The sequence below is a fragment of the Heterocephalus glaber genome, unplaced genomic scaffold, assembly GCF_053883595.1.
Source record: "Heterocephalus glaber isolate CG9 unplaced genomic scaffold, H.glaber_assembly_v1.0 deba00001687, whole genome shotgun sequence".
Lineage (NCBI taxonomy): Eukaryota > Metazoa > Chordata > Mammalia > Rodentia > Bathyergidae > Heterocephalus > Heterocephalus glaber.
The window spans coordinates 5362198-5378865 of record NW_028258412.1 but is presented as its reverse complement, the minus strand read 5'-3'; the positions used below and the strand labels follow the sequence as shown (position 1 = coordinate 5378865).

At 46.8% G+C, this 16668-nt stretch overlaps 2 protein-coding genes across 8 annotated transcripts in view; one reads left to right on the top strand and one right to left on the bottom strand.

Annotated features, from left to right (window-relative positions):
• Positions 1–1075: 1075 nt before the first annotated feature.
• On the top strand, positions 1076–2748 carry CUNH22orf31 (chromosome unknown C22orf31 homolog). The gene is given in 2 exon segments (XM_021257757.2): positions 1076–1518; positions 2374–2748. Coding segments are annotated over 2 exon segments (702 nt in total). The 5' UTR covers positions 1076–1191.
• A 1151-nt stretch (positions 2749–3899) lies between these two features.
• Znrf3 (zinc and ring finger 3) overlaps positions 3900–16668 on the bottom strand; it is a 172560-nt gene continuing 159791 nt past the window's right edge. For all 7 annotated transcript variants that reach the window (XM_087197988.1, XM_087197986.1, XM_004843370.4 and 4 more), the window contains 6 exons: positions 16196–16327; positions 14579–14686; positions 13489–13656; positions 11486–11588; positions 8954–10702; positions 3900–7563 (listed from right to left, as the gene is read on the bottom strand). In XM_087197988.1, the coding sequence (XP_087054114.1) occupies positions 7520–7563; positions 8954–10702; positions 11486–11588; positions 13489–13656; positions 14579–14686; positions 16196–16327 (2304 nt within the window). In that variant the 3' untranslated portion in view covers positions 3900–7519. The remainder of the gene's footprint in view (positions 7564–8953; positions 10703–11485; positions 11589–13488; positions 13657–14578; positions 14687–16195; positions 16328–16668) is intronic.

Here is a 16668-nt window from a genome sequence, read left to right as displayed (position 1 = left end):
GGATGCATCTCACTACCTGTATCCACAAATCTATCTGCGTATTTGACATTTTATACAAAGCATGTTTCTTAAGAACATTAGGATCTTCACCCAAGCCACTCTAGAGGAGGTGAGGACTTCAGAAGTTACTGAGGCTACAAGTACTACAAAAAAGAACTTCTTTCTACATAATTTAACTATAAAATCTGATAATGTAACACCCACCCACACCCATATCACAAACCAAAGTGACATCACAAATACTAGAGATAACATATGAGCCAAAATCTAAACAAACAGCAATTTGACTATACATGACTGAGGCAGAGAAAGACAGAACTAGAAATATTAAAACAAACAAAAAAAGAGAGAAAAGAAATATATATTTCTTTCCCCTACTAAGCTAGCTAAAATAAAATTTAAGGCAACTGAAATATGGTAAGGTGATTTTATTTTTTATACATGACATTTCTTAGAAAGCCAGGTCTCTTTAAGTCTGATTGTAATCTGTCCAAATTGTTTTCTTGTTCTCGGCTAGTCTCCAGGATATGGAGACAAGCGTAATTTAGGCTGTACTTTGCCTTTATGGACCCCAGAGTATATTTCTCTCTTTAGTGGCCTTTCTTGGCTTACTTAGGGGAGTATAGTTGGAGGGGGTCTTTAGGGTTTGGCCGGACTTACCTGCTGTCATTTCTGTGTTGCAGTGTGAATGAGTTGTGACTATAGCTTATACGGGAGTCTTAGGTGACCCTCCTTCCTATTCCTTTCCTGCCATGGATTCCCTTATTCTTCCAGCAGACAGGGATTGTCTGGTATTCCTAGTAAACCCTCCCTCATCCAACTTCTTGCTTCAGGGTGCTACGTTCTTCATGATATTCAGCCTGAATATCATGACCTTGTAAAGGTCTGTCTTTTCCCTATTTGGTATAAAAAAGGAGAGCAGGGGAGAGGATATATAGAAAAAATTTTTAAAAATCTATGTAGAAAGAATGGTCTATAAAAAGATATTAATACTTAAGATTTCAAAGTAGATTTGCTAGTTTCTGCATGAGAACTGCTTTTTTATTCCTCCTCTGCTCCCTGTAATTCTAGCATCGAATCCATGTGGGAAGTGACTCTAGCACCGCCACCTATGGACTTCGACAGTCTGTCTTACTGAACACCAGGCTGCAGGACTGCTATGTTATCTCTCCAGCTCTCACCAACATCTGGATGGCTAGAATATGTGCAAAGCAGAACATCACAGGCCCAGCACCAGGTACCGCCTCTTGTTGGGAAGTGGTAAAGAACCCATTAATCACCAGTTCATTCTCCCTGGTTAAACTTGTGCTCAGACGGCAACTGAAGGATAAATGCTGCTCAGTACCTTCCAGGTTTGGAGAAGCAAAACCCTTGAAGAGATTAAAGCCCACAGACAATTCAACAAAAGCCACCCAGCTGTCTGGGATAAGAAACTCTATCAATTTTAAGAGCAGGCGGCCAGCAGGGCAGCTGCCAGGTTCACTTGGGCACAGGAGGCCAGGAGGAAGCATCAGAAAGGTAGACAATGGCCAGTAGTGGAGTTTATGAGATGGGTGGGGAGACAGAAAGGGTAAAGCTAGAGAGCACTCCACATCTAAGAGAGGTATACCAAGTGAAGGAAATAGGGTTGGGATTGGGAGGGTGCTGCTGATGGAGTGCAGAAAGCACCAGATCTGGGGTCATGCTATTATTTAAAGGATGAAAGGGCCTTCATAAACACAAACAAGAAGAACTTGACAGAGAAGGAAATTAAGGGTGAGAAAGGCCAGGCTATGGGTTGTATTTTCTCACATATACATGACCGAGGTATGCTATAGTTTCCACATGGAGCTAGCTTGGCTGTCTTATATGAGCCCTGCCCTTCATTTGAGGGCCAGTAGAACTGAGTATGCCTTGGAGTCAGGCTGTCAGAGTTCAAATCCCAACTCAAACCTTAACTGAGGATGACCTTGGGCTTAATCTCTTTGTCTTGATTTTATCATATAAAATGAGAGCTAATGGCCCTTCCCTCAGAAAGCTTCATTAAGATTAAATGAGTTACTACATGTTAAAGGGCTTTTGAGCAGACTCTGGCACCAAGTAAATAATTAGGATCCTGCCCCGCATTGAGCAGATGACAGCTGTAGTTATTAACCTTCTCGTTGTGTGGCCTTGGGCAAACCAATTTCCTTGCCTTTAAAGCTGTCTCCTGGTGACCTTACAGGGCCATAGGGAACACACACAGAAGCATACATGAAGGAATTCAGAAAACTAGAACATGTGAGACAATTGTTGGTTGTTATAACCAAGACTTTGAGACACAAATCCCAGATGATTATTCTGAGCTCCCTTCTCAAGTTTTAGCTTTGATTTCTCTGCTTTCTTCCTGGCTAGAGCAAAGAAAGTTCAAAGGAGAAAAACGTAACACCCCGCCAAGATCTTGAGGACAGATATGCCAAAAACGTGGCTGCCACCCAAGAACTACTCCGGAACAGTGGGATGACAGCCTGCAAGGGCCAAGCGCTTCCTGAAATTCAGAAGAGACAGCAGCTGTCAGAGGATACCCTAACCATCCATGGCCTCCCCACAGAGGGCTATCAGGCTCTGTACCATGCTGTGGTGGAGCCAATGCTGTGGAATCCTTCAGGAATCCCCAAGAGGTACAACTTGGTGCTGGGCAAGGCCATTAAACAAAAGCTTTGGGAAGCTCTGTGCAGTCAAGCCATCACCCTTGAAGGTGCTCAGGACCCCTAGCCAGGCAGGAAGTGAGTGGCTGGGTGAGAAGGCTGTGCCCAAGAAATAACCCAAATTAAAGTGAAAAGAACAGGAACTCATGAATTTAGGATATTCTCTGCTAGATGTCTGAAAAACAAGTACTACTTTCCACCTTTCACATAATTTTGGAGTGCTCCTCAAATTAGTGACTACTTTCTCAGAACATGACAAAAAGCTATCAGATTTAGTCAAGACTGAAGTCCCTTTCCACGCACGGTTTGGTAATTTGCATGTGACAGAGACAGGGCCCCACTATGTTACCCAGGCTGGTCTCATGATCCTCTTGCCTCAGCCTCCCGAGTAGCTGGGACACAGCCTTGCACCACCATGCCTGGCACATGATTAGGTAATTTTGAGCTAGATGCTTAGGGGTTTTTTCCTACAAGGGACTGAGGTTTCCAGGTAAGAAAAGGCCTGGAAGATGAGGCCAATGGTTTATATCCAATCTATCTTCCCTATTTCAAGAAGGTGGACCACTAAGCTTTTATTGGTTTTGGACCTGGGGTCTTGCCTCAGCCTCAGCCTCTCAAGTGCTGATTATAGGTGTGTCAGCACCTCGGCAAAGCTCTTGATCATTTACTTCTACTGTACTGCTTTCCCTACCTTCCTCCATATGCACTGAGCAGAAAGCCTACCCCCACAAGGACTTAAACCCCCAGTCTCCAGCAAATGTTCTCCCTGACACTGGAGAACTCCCCAAAGCCTGAACTCTGCGTCCACAGGAGAGGAAGTTATAGGGATACTTCCATGGGTAAACTGAAGTTCAAAGCACTGCCTGTAATCTCAGCATTCTGGGAGGCTGAGGCAGGAGGACACAAAGTTCAAGCCTAGCCTGGGCAACTTTAGAGACTTAGTCCTGATTTTATTTATTTATTTATTTATTAGTCCTGATTTTAAAAAGAGGGGGGAGGGGTGGCAGAGATGTAGCTTAGTACAAAGGGCCTGCGTCGGGCCTGGGGTTTGGCTCAGTGGTTCCTCTGCCTGCCTTGCAAGCGCAGGGTCCTGAGTTTGATCCCCGGTACCAAACAAACAAAGGGCCTGAGTTCAATCCCCAATACTGAAAAAACAAAACAAAGCACTGGTCCATACAAACCTCTTCCTGGTAGAATCTGAAGATCTCAACAGAATAGAGCAATGACAACATATAACACATAGTTGATAAAATTGTATTTTCTTTACAGTCATTTGTACAATTTGTTACAAAACCATAGAAGACTACGACTTGTTTTAAATCATTTTTGGTCTGCAAATATGTAAAATCTGTGTGCAATTATCATGTATTTACAGGGCCTCGTGTTAGTCATTTTCAATGATTATTCCAACAATGTCACACTCTCAACATAAGACATGGCTTAAGATAAATATATTAGTAAATAAATATTCTGAGAACATATTTCCATAAATGAAATGTGCTGCTATACATATACAGAATATACATAAGTTGTTTTCTAGCTTTTAAAACATTTTTAAAAAATGGTAATGTTGGAAAAGGAGCCCTTAGATTGTTTAATTACAAAATCTTTACAGCAAAGTCTTTATAAAATATTTTAAGTGCCATGGAAGAAATTAAAAAATTCTTTTAAATAGTGCCTTTTTAGACCAACACAAGAGTTTATACAAAGAATAGAAAAAGGCAGCTCTGTTGCAAAGACAATACTCTTGATTAGTAATTATTTTTTAGACCTCATTTTGAAAGCATGAACCTTGAGTAGAGACCAGAAGTATATATGGGAGAGTCTGAACAGTGGAACAGGAGACAGAACTTAATAAAGAAGCTTGGAGGACAGTTAAAGCCAGCTTACTGGGTCTGTGTCCACAGAGGTACCCTGGAGGTCAGAATGCTCAGACTTCCATGTTCAGCTGGTTCTAGAATTCTTCAGTTTACATGGCTGTCCTATACACAGGACAAGGCCCCAAGACCATGTCCTATTGTCACATCCCAACTTGGGGGAAGGGGTGGTTCCAAGTGGAAAGTGGGATGCTCCTGTTTCCCTGGCTATACAACTACCACACACCACAAAGGTGCTTGCCACCATAATTGGAGCCTTCAAACTTCAAAGACAGTTCATATGATTAAAATAGTGATGCAATAAGATAGTTGGTTATTTTACTCCAGTGACCTTCCTGTTTAATGAGCCAATACAAATTTGAAAGGTGATGCTTGATTTTTAAATTTTCATTTTCTTCCACCTATACAGTACAAAAATTAAATAGTCCTTTTTGTTGTCTATAGTTATCAGTCTTTCAAATAAAAATTGATGTGTTTACTTTAATAAATCCATTGGCAGCCAAATTTTCTCATCTATTTACTGCTTAAGGCTACTGAGGGGTGGTTTTCTAGCTAGGGCTAAAGAAAGCCACTTTGGGGGTAGGGTTTCAGAAAAGGAAGATAATATGCACTCAAAGGCATTAAAACTGAAAAAGCAAAACCACAAACAACAACAAAAATTCAACAATGAGAAGCTGCTTTTTGCAGTTCATGTTAAAAGTCATGCCCCACCCGCTCCCTAAAACCATGTAATGCAAGCTGTTATTCTTAGCAGCTGCTACTCCTGGCCTCAGAAATAAAGGCGGCCCTGATCCCATGTCAACAGCTTAGGCGCTTCTCACACCCTTACCAACAGGTGTGCTAGGCACAGCCCAGGGGAGCAGGCCCCAAGAGAGTGTACCCCAGAGGCTGGAGGATAAATCTCACCACTGTGAGTTCCTAAATGGCAAATGGCTTGATGTTGGGATTTCCTTCTGTCAAATCCTGGCTAGAAATAATTTCCTCATAATAGGTTGGAGTCTTAAAAGCATTCTGATATAGTGAGACTTTTATTCAAAATGTTCCAGTCTCAGTCCGGGGATTTAGCTCAGTGGTTCCACCATCTGCCTTGAAAGCACAAGGTCCCGAGTTCGATCCCAGGTACCAAAAAAAAAAAGTTCCAGTCTGGACCCTGGGCTGACTTTCTGAGTGCCTGACTGGAGAGGGGTCAGTAAGTCTTCTGACATCCCAGGGTGATCCCTATCCTCATCTATAGGGAGCCAGGTCCCAAGGTTCCTATTCTCAAATGAGCTTTTAGATACTCAATGGGCCACGCTCTTTCAAATGGCAACAACCATCTGCTATATGAAAAAAAAAAGAGAGAGAGAGAGATCAGAAGAGTTAGTGAACATAAAGGCTAATGTGACTAGTTTCAAGAACAAGAAGGAATAAACTGGACAAAAAGGATGATAATCCCTGATCTGAAGTAGTTTTAAATAGAGTCTCTCCCTTTTAAAAATGAAACACTTCTCTTTTAAAAAATGGTTTGGGTTTTAAAAGCTCTCCCTGCCCCTTAGAAAAGCAAAAGGCTGGAAAAATATACAAAAAACTACCCTTTGGGTCTAAACTATCTGATAGCCTATCTCATGGAGAATCAATTTATAATAGTGCATTAGGTAGATAGTAGACATTTGCAGGTGAGATGAGCAATTTCAGCCATGAGGCAGAGGGCTGAATAACCCTGAAGTGGGGCTTTTGTGGGAAAATGGGATGGGAAAAGTATCATTCAAGGGGAGCTCAGGGTTCAGACCCTCCTCCATGGGGTCTGAAGTCCTACCCCAAGGAAGGCAGCCCAAAGAAACAGCAGCCAAAGGTGCTTGGCCCCTCCCTCCACAGAGCATGTGCACAGGCGTGCCCTGCATCCCTTCTCCAAAGGGTAGTGTGCTGCAAGGTACTTGGAGAGCAATCTCCCCCAGCCCCATCAGACACCAAGGCCACAAAAACTACATTCTTTCTGGGTGTTTGCCCACACTCCTTGTCTAACCATTTCATAGCCAGTGGCAGGAAGCCCAAAATATATTTCCAAAAGAATCCAAAGTCAAGAACAGAGGCAGAGCTTTCTCTTCTCTGCCCCAGGGGTTACAGTTCAGGTGGAGGTCCTCAAGAACACTGCCCTTATTATGATCTGAGCCTCTGCCATGATCAGGATTGTGAACTCGTTTCATTTGGGATGACCCAAAGGGACAGATTAAGGATACTGGGCAGAACTGTCCTTGTCTTGCTGAGGCTTGTGCAGCAATGGTTTGACCCAGCTCCCTAGTGCTGCAGACTTTCTGGCCTATTCATAGCCATTTCCATCCCCTGTCTAAAGGTACAGGCTGGAGAGGCATGGCTTCCAAGACCTGACATTTTGTACATTTGGATTTGCCACGAGAAACAAAGAGGCAGCTTTACATTGTTCCTCAGAGTTTGTACCCATATTAACTATCTTCACTTCAAGTTTCTGGTTCATTTTCTAAGGCAGGTGTAGCCCTGAGCTTTTCAAAGGCCTGAGCTCCCTCCAGGGAGACAAGAGTATCTACACATGATGTGGTTCATTTAATGCAGCAATGATTTTTTTCTTTTTCAGCAAAAACTGGTGGTTAGGGTTCTTTAAAATATATATTTAAATATCTTTTTACATTTACATATAATATCTTTTAAAAAAGAAACAAAGCAGAGAACTCAATCCCACACACCTTGTAACCCCAAGCACACATTTTACAAAACAGAAGAATAACATGTTATCAAAAGAGGCAAAGGACTCAGAATTTTGTCTGTTGGTTTGTTAATGGGAGAGGAGACTTTTGCCACAGGTGGCTCACATTTTGGGTTGAAAGGAGGGCTCTCTTTATTACCACTTTTATGTGTTTGTCAAAGCTAAAAATTTTTTTCTTTTTTTCTCTTTCTTTTTTTTTTTTTTTTGAAGGAAGTCAGAGTCTGACAGTTCCCAACTTTCAATAACAGTTCCTTCTGAGCTCAGGTTCCTGTGCCGCTGCCTTCTGCTGGGCGAGATCCTGGTCCTGAGAGACAGAGGGAAAACAATCATCAGGGAGGGAGTTGGCACTGCTGGCCTTGGACACAATGCACAGGGACCAGAAAAGGGACTCTGGTGCCCCTGTTCTGTGTGCACACTGGGCAGGCCCTCACAAAGTGGTAGCTCACAACGGGCTTGTCATGACTGTGTGTTCATGATAAAGGGCTGAAGCAGGTCTCTTTTTCTGAGAGGAGCTCAGTCTATGCTAAGAATATAATGGTCTCCTGGGGGCCAGCCCCTCTCATCTGGATATGCAGAACTTTCTGGAAGTCCTTAGGTGGGGCGAAACCACAAATATATAAAAGCGATGTTAAGGGAGTGCTGAGTGAGCGCCAGACCCAGCTGCAGGTGGGTGCTACAAACAGTAAAGGCCCCCTCGCAGCGTATACAGACCTCCCCACAAAGTCACCTCATTGAGGGACCTTGGCAGGGGTCGAGGGTCACTCAGACAGATCTGGAGGACAGAAGTAACGGAGAGGTGTGGAGGCTAGGATGAGCTTGGCACCTTGAAGGAGCAGAGAGAGACCACAGGGGGCTAAAGCAAGCAAAGCAAAAGCAGCAAGTAAAGAGAGCAGAACAGGCACTGGTTGAATGGATAGGCAGGGGCCGGATCACACAGGGCTGAGTAAGGAGCTCATGTTTTGTTTTTTTTTTGAGACAGGGTCTTGCTTTGTAGTTTCGGTTGTCTCTGAACTCACTTTGTAGCCCAGGTTGGCCTTGAACTCTTGGTAATCCTCTTGCCTCTGCCTCCCAAGACCTGGGATTACAAGCATGCATCATCATGACTGGCATTTTCTTTGTTTTTTTGACACAGGGTCTCCCTATGTATTTCAAGCTGGACTTGAACTCATTATGTAGCCCAGGCTAGCCTTGAAATTGCAGCAAACCTCCTGCCTCAGCCTCCCAAGTACTGGGATTATAGGCATGCACCAACATGCCTGGCTTCAGTTCACATTTTAAAGATTCTGGATAATAACAAATCATTAAAGAGTTTTCTAGTGTAAAGACATTTGTTTTGAAAAGGGCCATTCTGCCTCTCAAGTGGAAGAGAAGGCAAGCCCTGAGACAGGAGACTTCTCTGCCTTTGCCTGGAGAGGAATGGGGCTGGAATGAGACCACTGTGGTGGGGGTGCAGAAAAGTTGATATATTTGAGATGTACCTCTGGGGATGAGTGCTGCTGTGGATGTGACAGGGCAGATGCTTGTGAGACAGACTGAAAGATCATGAAAACAGGCTCAGTGGATATGAAAGTCAGAGAAAGGGTGGATTTGGGGACTGACATACATTATCAGGTACAGATGGTGTTTAAAACCAAGGGCATGGAGGAAAAAAGGACTGAGGATAAGGGCCCTCCCATGGAAATGCCTGCTCTTACCTGCAGCCTCAGCACCTGGGGCGTTGGACTCCTGAGTGTCCTGGGGGGCACTGGGGAGGCTGGCCCTGGTGGCACCTGCCCCCTCTGGAAGACAGCCAGGCTGCAGCAGCACATCAGCCTGGTAGCATGGAGCCTGCTCCTCTTCCTGGGCTGTTCCCAAGCTCCTGTGGGGCCGCAGGGCATCCAGGCCTGGCGTCCTACCCCAGGGTCTGAGGCTAGGAGTCCCTTGGCAGTCTAGAGGTAGGCCCAAGTCACAGTCTACATCCTCTGGAATGATGGGGATGCGCTGGCTCAGGTCCTGGGCCCCTGAGTAGCAGCTGGGTGGGGGCTCTTCAGCAAGTGTATACTGCACAGTCACTGAGTAGTCCTCAGTATAGCAGCCGCTGCCCCCTCCACCACCATGGGCCACTTGCTTCTCTTCATAGAAGCAGCAAGGCAGGCCCTCATATTTCACCCCATCTATCCGGGGCAAATGGTCTGGGTGAAGGCCATACAGGCCCTGGGAACTTCCTGGCTGTAACTCCCCTCCTGTGTGGCTGCAACCCTCATGGAGGGGGGCACTCAGGAACAAGGTGCTGCCATTGCCAGCTGCTCCTGCACCAGGCCCCAGTGCAAAGGGCTGAGGCTCACAGCAGCAGACACATGATGGCCCCTCTAGGCCCCCTTTCCAGGTCCTCCTGAGGTCCAGCGCAGCCCCGGGAGAACCCTCAAGCCCCACATCTGAGGTAGAGCTGGTAGGCCCCCTGTGCTCCAGGGAGGAGTTGCTGCTATAGTTCATCTCCAGGCTACAGGTAGACAACTGGTCCCCTGAGGGAGAGGCAGGGCCTGGCCATGGCTCTCCCTTTCCAGCACCATAACTATGTGCTGTTAGGAGCTCCTCGGGTGGTAGGGAGCCCTCAAGGCACACGGCAGGCGCTCGGCTTGAGCTGCCTGAAGCCCCTGCCTCGCTGGTGTGACAGGGACTCCGGCTGCGGTAGATGAAGGGGTCATAGTCACTGCTGAGGGAGCTTCGGAAAGTGGAGCAGCTCCCATAAACACCCTGGTTGCTGACCTCAGTGCAGTCCATCACAGAGTCACTGGAGGAACAGTGGCACGGGCCAGAGCTGCTGCTGCTGTCACTACCTGGGCAGTCAGCCAGGTAGCCACTGCACATGGAACGGTGGCCATGGTAACAGCTGAAGCTGGACGTGCTGCCACTCTCCAGGTGGGTGGGTGGGACCATGTGCACCACAGTGGGGAAGAGCAGGCTGCTGCCTCCGTTAGGTGGGAAGACACGGGACGGGCCTCTGGGTGGGAGGCTAGGTGGGGGCTGGCCCTCCTGCTCCGGGTAGCTGAGGCCCTGGAAGTAGTAGTGTTGATACATGGTCTCATACTGGGAGAAGCAAGCTGCCTTGGAGAAGCTGCGGCTGCTGAACTTGGGCCTGCGGAAGGGGTGGGCTGGAGAGTATGCCCGGTGCTCCAGGCCGCAGTGGTGAGTAGCCAGAGTGTGGTCCAGATGTAGGGGTGGGTAGCCACGGACATAGGTGGGGGTCTGTGGAGGATAGAGGCTCTGCTCCCCATGCCGGTCCATGGACAGCAGTGTTACAGGGTTCCCGTGGGAGTCCATGCTTGTCCTTGTGGGGTAGGCTGGGATGGCGTTGGTCCTGTGCACACGACCAGGATAATGTACTGGCAAGGTCACCCTCTGCTGCCGACTACGGGCAAGGTTGCTCGTCTCCACACACACGGCACCTGGGCTTCCCTTTTGTTCTGGGGAGAGGTGGAGGAAACAAGGTAAACAAGGCCGAGCATATTGGTGCCAAAGTCTGGAGGGGTGAGAAAGGGCCACATGCCAGGGTGCCTATTCTTACCACCCTATCACATTCTAAGCTGTCATCAAAGCTCAGTTATGCTGGCAGGAAGACAACCTGTCTCTCTGAAAGGTGGTCACTTCTGTGAGAGCCCAGGTCCCACCTACCCACCACTGTGCCTGACAAGGGTACCAAGAAGGGTACAAAGATGACAGTGCCTCCTGCCTGGTCCCATAGCACAGGAACACAGGAGCAGTAGCTCACATCTGCTACAGTACACCCATCATCTATTATGGCCCCTGGGAGCAACCCTGTGATGTGGGCATGGGCAGGCATCATTACTGTCATCCCCTGAATGAGATTGGAGGCTTCAGGCATGGAGAGGCAGGGAAAGGTCACCTTCCCGTTTAATGTGAAGGCTGAACTTGAATTCAAAGTGATTTGTCTTTTCTTTTTGGGTGGGGCGAGGGATAGAACCCAAGGCCTTGAGTATGCTTAGGCACATGCTCCATCTCTGAGCTACACTCCAAGGCCCCTTAGAGTGACTCTTAATGTCAGGCTCCTCTAAAGCCTTGTATAGCTAACCTCCATGGCCACCATGCCTCCGATTCCAGGAGGCAATGCTGTGGTGGTTTTGCATCTCCTGAGCCAGTGGTATGTGTTACGTACTTGCCAGGCACTTGGCAGGGACAGTGTTCTCTGATGTGATTCTTCAGCAATGACTGAGATAAGTGACAATTACCTATGATGTTGTGCCGACAGTGGGGGCAGGTGTGGTGCTGCAGCAGCCATGGGTCCACGCATTTCCTGTGGAACCGGTGAGTACAGGGGATAACTCGCAGCTCCTGGGGAGAGGAGAGAGGACAAAGCCTTAAAAGAGGGCATGGGGACAAAGGAGGGCAGTTTTGCCTTCAGCTCTATACCTGCTTCCTCCTGCAGAGCCCAACATGGACTGAGGAGCCCTAGTTCACTGTGCTGGTGACTTTCTGTTAGGTTTGGATATTAAGTGTATCTCAAAAGCCCACGTGTTAAAAGCTTGGTGGCCAGCTTGGCACTACTGGGAGGTCACTGGAGGTGTGCCCTCGAGGGAGGTTGGGGTCCCCAGGCTCCTCTTTCCCTTTTTCATGATCTGGCTGTCAAGTAAGAGGTTTTTTACTACCATGTGCTCCTGCCATGATGGGCTGCCTCAGCACAGACCCAAAGCAACAGGGCCAACTGATCACTCTGAGAACTCTAAAACTGTAAGCCCAAATAAACCTTTTCCAAGTTATTTCAGGCTTTTGTTACAGTAATGGAAAGCTGACTAACATAATTCCCATTCTCCTCTCCACCTCCAGCTATAGGTCAGCTCCATTCCCTGAGGTAGACCCATAGACAGGTACTATGGAGAAGGGAACTATCCATTCATCTGCCCCAATCACAGTCCTCAGTGTTAAAGGAGTAGGAACACAACCTCCTTTGAGGGAGTGGGAGGGCATGCACATTCGTGGCTTCATACAGCAAAGACTAGAGCCTTGTACTAATGAGGCTATGAAGCCTGGGGGTGTGGAGAGGGAGAGCTAGGAACACCCCAAGATATTATGCATGTCTTGGGGTGGGGTGGGGTGGGGGTTTGCCTGCAAGTTGTGCTAATAGAGACAAATAGGAAAAAAAGGTGCCTGGGTCTTGTGATTGATAGGGTAGATGGCAAGGGGGCAAATTCTCCAGTCCCCTGTCACTGGATCCTACATAGAGAGGATTTTTCTGGGGCAGAACCACCTGTGAAGTTCTTAAGCCTAAGCATCCTCTAAATTTCCTAATTTTACTTTATCTTTTCATTTTGAATGTACACCGTAACATTCAAATTAATACCTAACACTGTACCTGACAGAGTACCAAGAGATTGACCTGCATTTTCTCACGTAACTTTCATGACCACCTGGGATGGTGGTCAGTATCAAGTCCATGTCATAGGTGTAGGTAGAGAATGAAGCCATTTTTCCAAGTTCACAAAGTTAGACCCTGGGCCAGGGTTAGAGCCAAGGTAGTCTGTACCCTATAGGTCATGCAAGAATCTACTATTCCAGAGGCTTCTGTAAAAACTTATTTTCATTCAACAGTTTAAAAAGCAGTGGAATGGGGCCAGGGATGTAGCTCAGTGGCACAGTGCCTGTGTGGCAAGCGTGAAGTTTGATCCCTGGTACCAAAAAAAAAAAAATCAAACGGCATCAGATGGCTAAAATTCTCAAGTGGTTTGCTCCTTGTTCTCCAAAACTGTAACATGGATGCATCTATCTGGATATAGATTAAGCAAAGGTAGCAGGCAAAATGTTACCCAGAGGTGATTCTGGTGAATAATCTACGTTGTTCATGGTCCTATTCTTGCAATTTTTCTGAAGGAAAATAAAAAGTATGGAGGGGGACATCAAATCCCATGTCTCTTTGGAAGTAAAACATATCAACTACTAGAGTTTTCAGAAGTGCAATTCGAAAATAGTCAACAAGTGTAAATGTTCTTAAAACCGGACGTTTTCTGGCATGTATTTTTAGTCAACTTTTGAAGTCACCTACATTCAGTGTGATCCTGTGGAAAGTGTTGTGGCCCCCACCCCAAGCCCAGGAGAAACAGTGAGAACAGCCCAGGCCATCCACTAGAAATCTTGTTTGGTCCTGCAAGGCTGTGGGGGAAAGACTGTGGTCCTGGGCACCTCTGTAGGTCTGTCTACCTCCTCCCCACCCACAGGCAGGCCCTGTCTCTGACACTACCTCTCCATCGGTGTACTTCTCCAGGCAGATGGCACAGTCGGATGTGGAGCTGCTGCTGAGAGTATCCAGGGCCCCACAGCTCCCCTCTCGGCGCCCCTTGCTCTTAGAGTTGAACTTTCTGGTTTCCATCTTCTCTAGAGCCTGCACAGCCAGCCTGTTCATGGAATTCTGCATGGCAGAACATGGTCAGTGTTAAAATCATGTAGTGGTCAACTCCAGTGCTAGGCTCTAGCCAGCCAGCACAGATTTTTGACACATCACTGAAAATTCAGACTGCCATAGGATGTTTTTCCAGACCCCTAGAGCACCCATGACATCAGCCCAGGCTTTCCCCAGTGGTCATGCCTTCCTTTTGAAGGCAGGAATCTCCTTCAATTATTTGGCCCCAGTGCTTCCCAATTTTGTGAGACCCTGCTCTCCACCAAAGGTTCACCGTTGATGGTGAAGGAAGCTGTGAGAGTAAATGAAACAATGCATGCAACCTTGGCCACGGGCACATAGGATGTAGTGGATAAACATCAGCCCCTGTTCTATGGGGGTTGCCCTTCAAGCCTCATCAGAACTTAAGCATTTCTCCTCTTGAATGACTGCCACCATGCGCAGCACCATCTCTCCCTGAGATGTCACAATACCATGCATCTCAGAGTTCTGCTTCCTGTTCATCCTCTTACTATACTGACCCCAAATCTTTCTTTCTTACAAGTACATAGTGATGTGTTCGTTGGAGCACTACTGTGGCTACTCTGTTTATCTGAAATCACTCAGAGGGCTTAGCAGATGCAGACTGGATTTAGCAGGTTGGTGCAGAGCCTGAGAATCTGCATTCCACCAGGCTCTCAAGTGGTGCTACTGCCCAGGTCTGTTTGAGAAGTGAGGCAGTAGGGCTTAATAAGAACATTTATTTAAACATTTCTTCTGATAAAGTATGTATAATGCAGGGCCTTTATAGACCTGGGCTTTTGGAACACTAAAGACACAGTGTAAGACCCGATGGGCACTCAGACTCACAAACAATGGGCTGATCAGAGCCCTGACTTTCACCAGCAGCAGCACAACCAGGTCAACATTCTGGAGCTGCTTTAGGGATTACCTGACGTCGCTGATTCAGCTTGATTCTGACAAGGAAGATGAGGGAGGCTAAGGAGACGAGCACAAAGAAAGCCAGGAACATGCCCATGTCGAAGTACTCAATTGGTTGCTGGAATAGAACACAAACATAATTAATCTCAGCCACTCTTCAGCTTGGTAATGGGCACATATGGGTTGTTGGCCCTAGTTGGGACAAGGATGGGCTGAGTGGGGCGTGGGTCCCATCAGTGTGTTGTAAACTCCTAGGGCTCAGCTCATATAAACACAGCATGTTCTCTGGGCCCAGGTCATGCCCTGGACTGGCTGGGGGAGGCCTGCAGTGGTTTCAGCCAGAACTCCTAATAGCCAAGGGAACTCTACTCATAAAGCCTGGCGTTGGGCTTGGTGGTACATGCCTATAATCCCAGCACTCGGGAGGCTGAAGCAGAAGGATTGCTGTGAGTTTTGAGGCTGGCTTGAGCTATATAGTAAGTTTCAGGCTAGCCTGAGCTATGTAGTGAGACCTGTCTCAAAAAACAAAAAATAAAACAAAACAAAATAAAAACAGCCTGGACCTCCATGGACTAGCACAGGCCTTTCCAAACAAACACAAATAATTGCATTTATGGTACAAAGGAGTGAGTGTCATGTTTTGAGGGAACAGTGATTATGAACCATGTAATTAACGGTTTACAACAACTCAGAAAATTGTGTGGTGCTTTCACAAATATCGGCTTCCACTACAATGAATCATATTTACCAAAGCGGTTTTTCTTCCTTTAAAAAGAGGCCAGCAAGTCAGTTCTGCAACTCCCCCTCCAGTTTTAGCCCTTGCCTTTTTCCCTCACAGCACACTAGCACACTGCCTCCTACAGCCTGAAGCTGTCTCACCTAGGATGCCACATTTAGTCAGTAGGAACAGAGCTTTGCTAATGGGACGCTATATGTATTCAGATACTTAGCACATGTGAAAGGAACACTCTACATGTGAATATTCCACTATCTGGGAGGAGGAAATAACTCCAGGAGTATGGGCACCAGTGTAGATTCCTAGAATCCTTCAGCCCGAGGTTGGGGAAAAGATGACAGGCGAGGGTTAATGGCCAGCAGTGTTTGTTCCTTCAACACACTGAAGAGAAGCCTAAGTACTACTCGTCAGCCATGGAAGTCAGTCCCAGTCAAGAGCTAACTTTTCTAGACTCATCTGTGAGCTGGGAAGTCTTGATAAAGTAATTTGCCCTACAGGAAGAAGGAGTGCAGCAGGCCTTTTCTCTAGTGCCTAATCAAATGGGAGGATGGGGGCACAGGAAGCCAAATGATGAGTCCAACCCTTCAACCCTCCTCAGTGTGCCCCTCAGGTGAGACAGGATAGGAGAGACGGACAAATGAGAGGCTACCAAGACGAGTGCCAGGTGGAAGAGACCAGAGACTGACTTCTTAGCACTAGTCATCTATTTCTGGTACATGTATTTTCAAATTCATTATAAAGGAATATAGGTGAAACTTCTTCCTGGGTCGTGACTGCCAGCATTTTAGACAGAAAGATGTCAAAAAACAAAGCCCAAAGCCTAAAGGAAACACAGGCATAGGTAGTGGCAGGGAAACCACTGGGCCTAGGCTGGCTAGCTTGTGCACTCACTCGAGGAGGGCGGTGCTGGATCCTTGCTCGAGCCACTTTCTGCTTGTTGACAATGTTCATCAACTTGATAGCATCTGCACCCTTCACATATACCACTGGCCTCTTGAGTGGATCTTCTGAGCCTTGGTTTAGCTGAAGAAGAGAGCTCTGGTTAAAAGACATGCTTACTGGGGCTGGGGATTTAGCTCAGTGGTTCCACTGCTTGCCTCGAAAGACAAAGGTCCCGAGTTCGATCCCTGGTACCAAAAAAAAAGTGCTTATTTCAAGAACCAAGACAGAGAGTGGGCTGGGAATGTAGCTCAGTGGTAGAGTACCTGTCCTGGGTTTGACTGTCAAGCATTGGAGGGGGTAGGAGAATGTAAGAAAAAGAAAAAGGTTGAAGGAAAAGAACACCAAATCCCTGTCTGAAAATCTTTGAAATCTTTAAACATTCTAGCCTGGGGATTCCCAGAAGAGCAAGGCTAAGGGTGGTG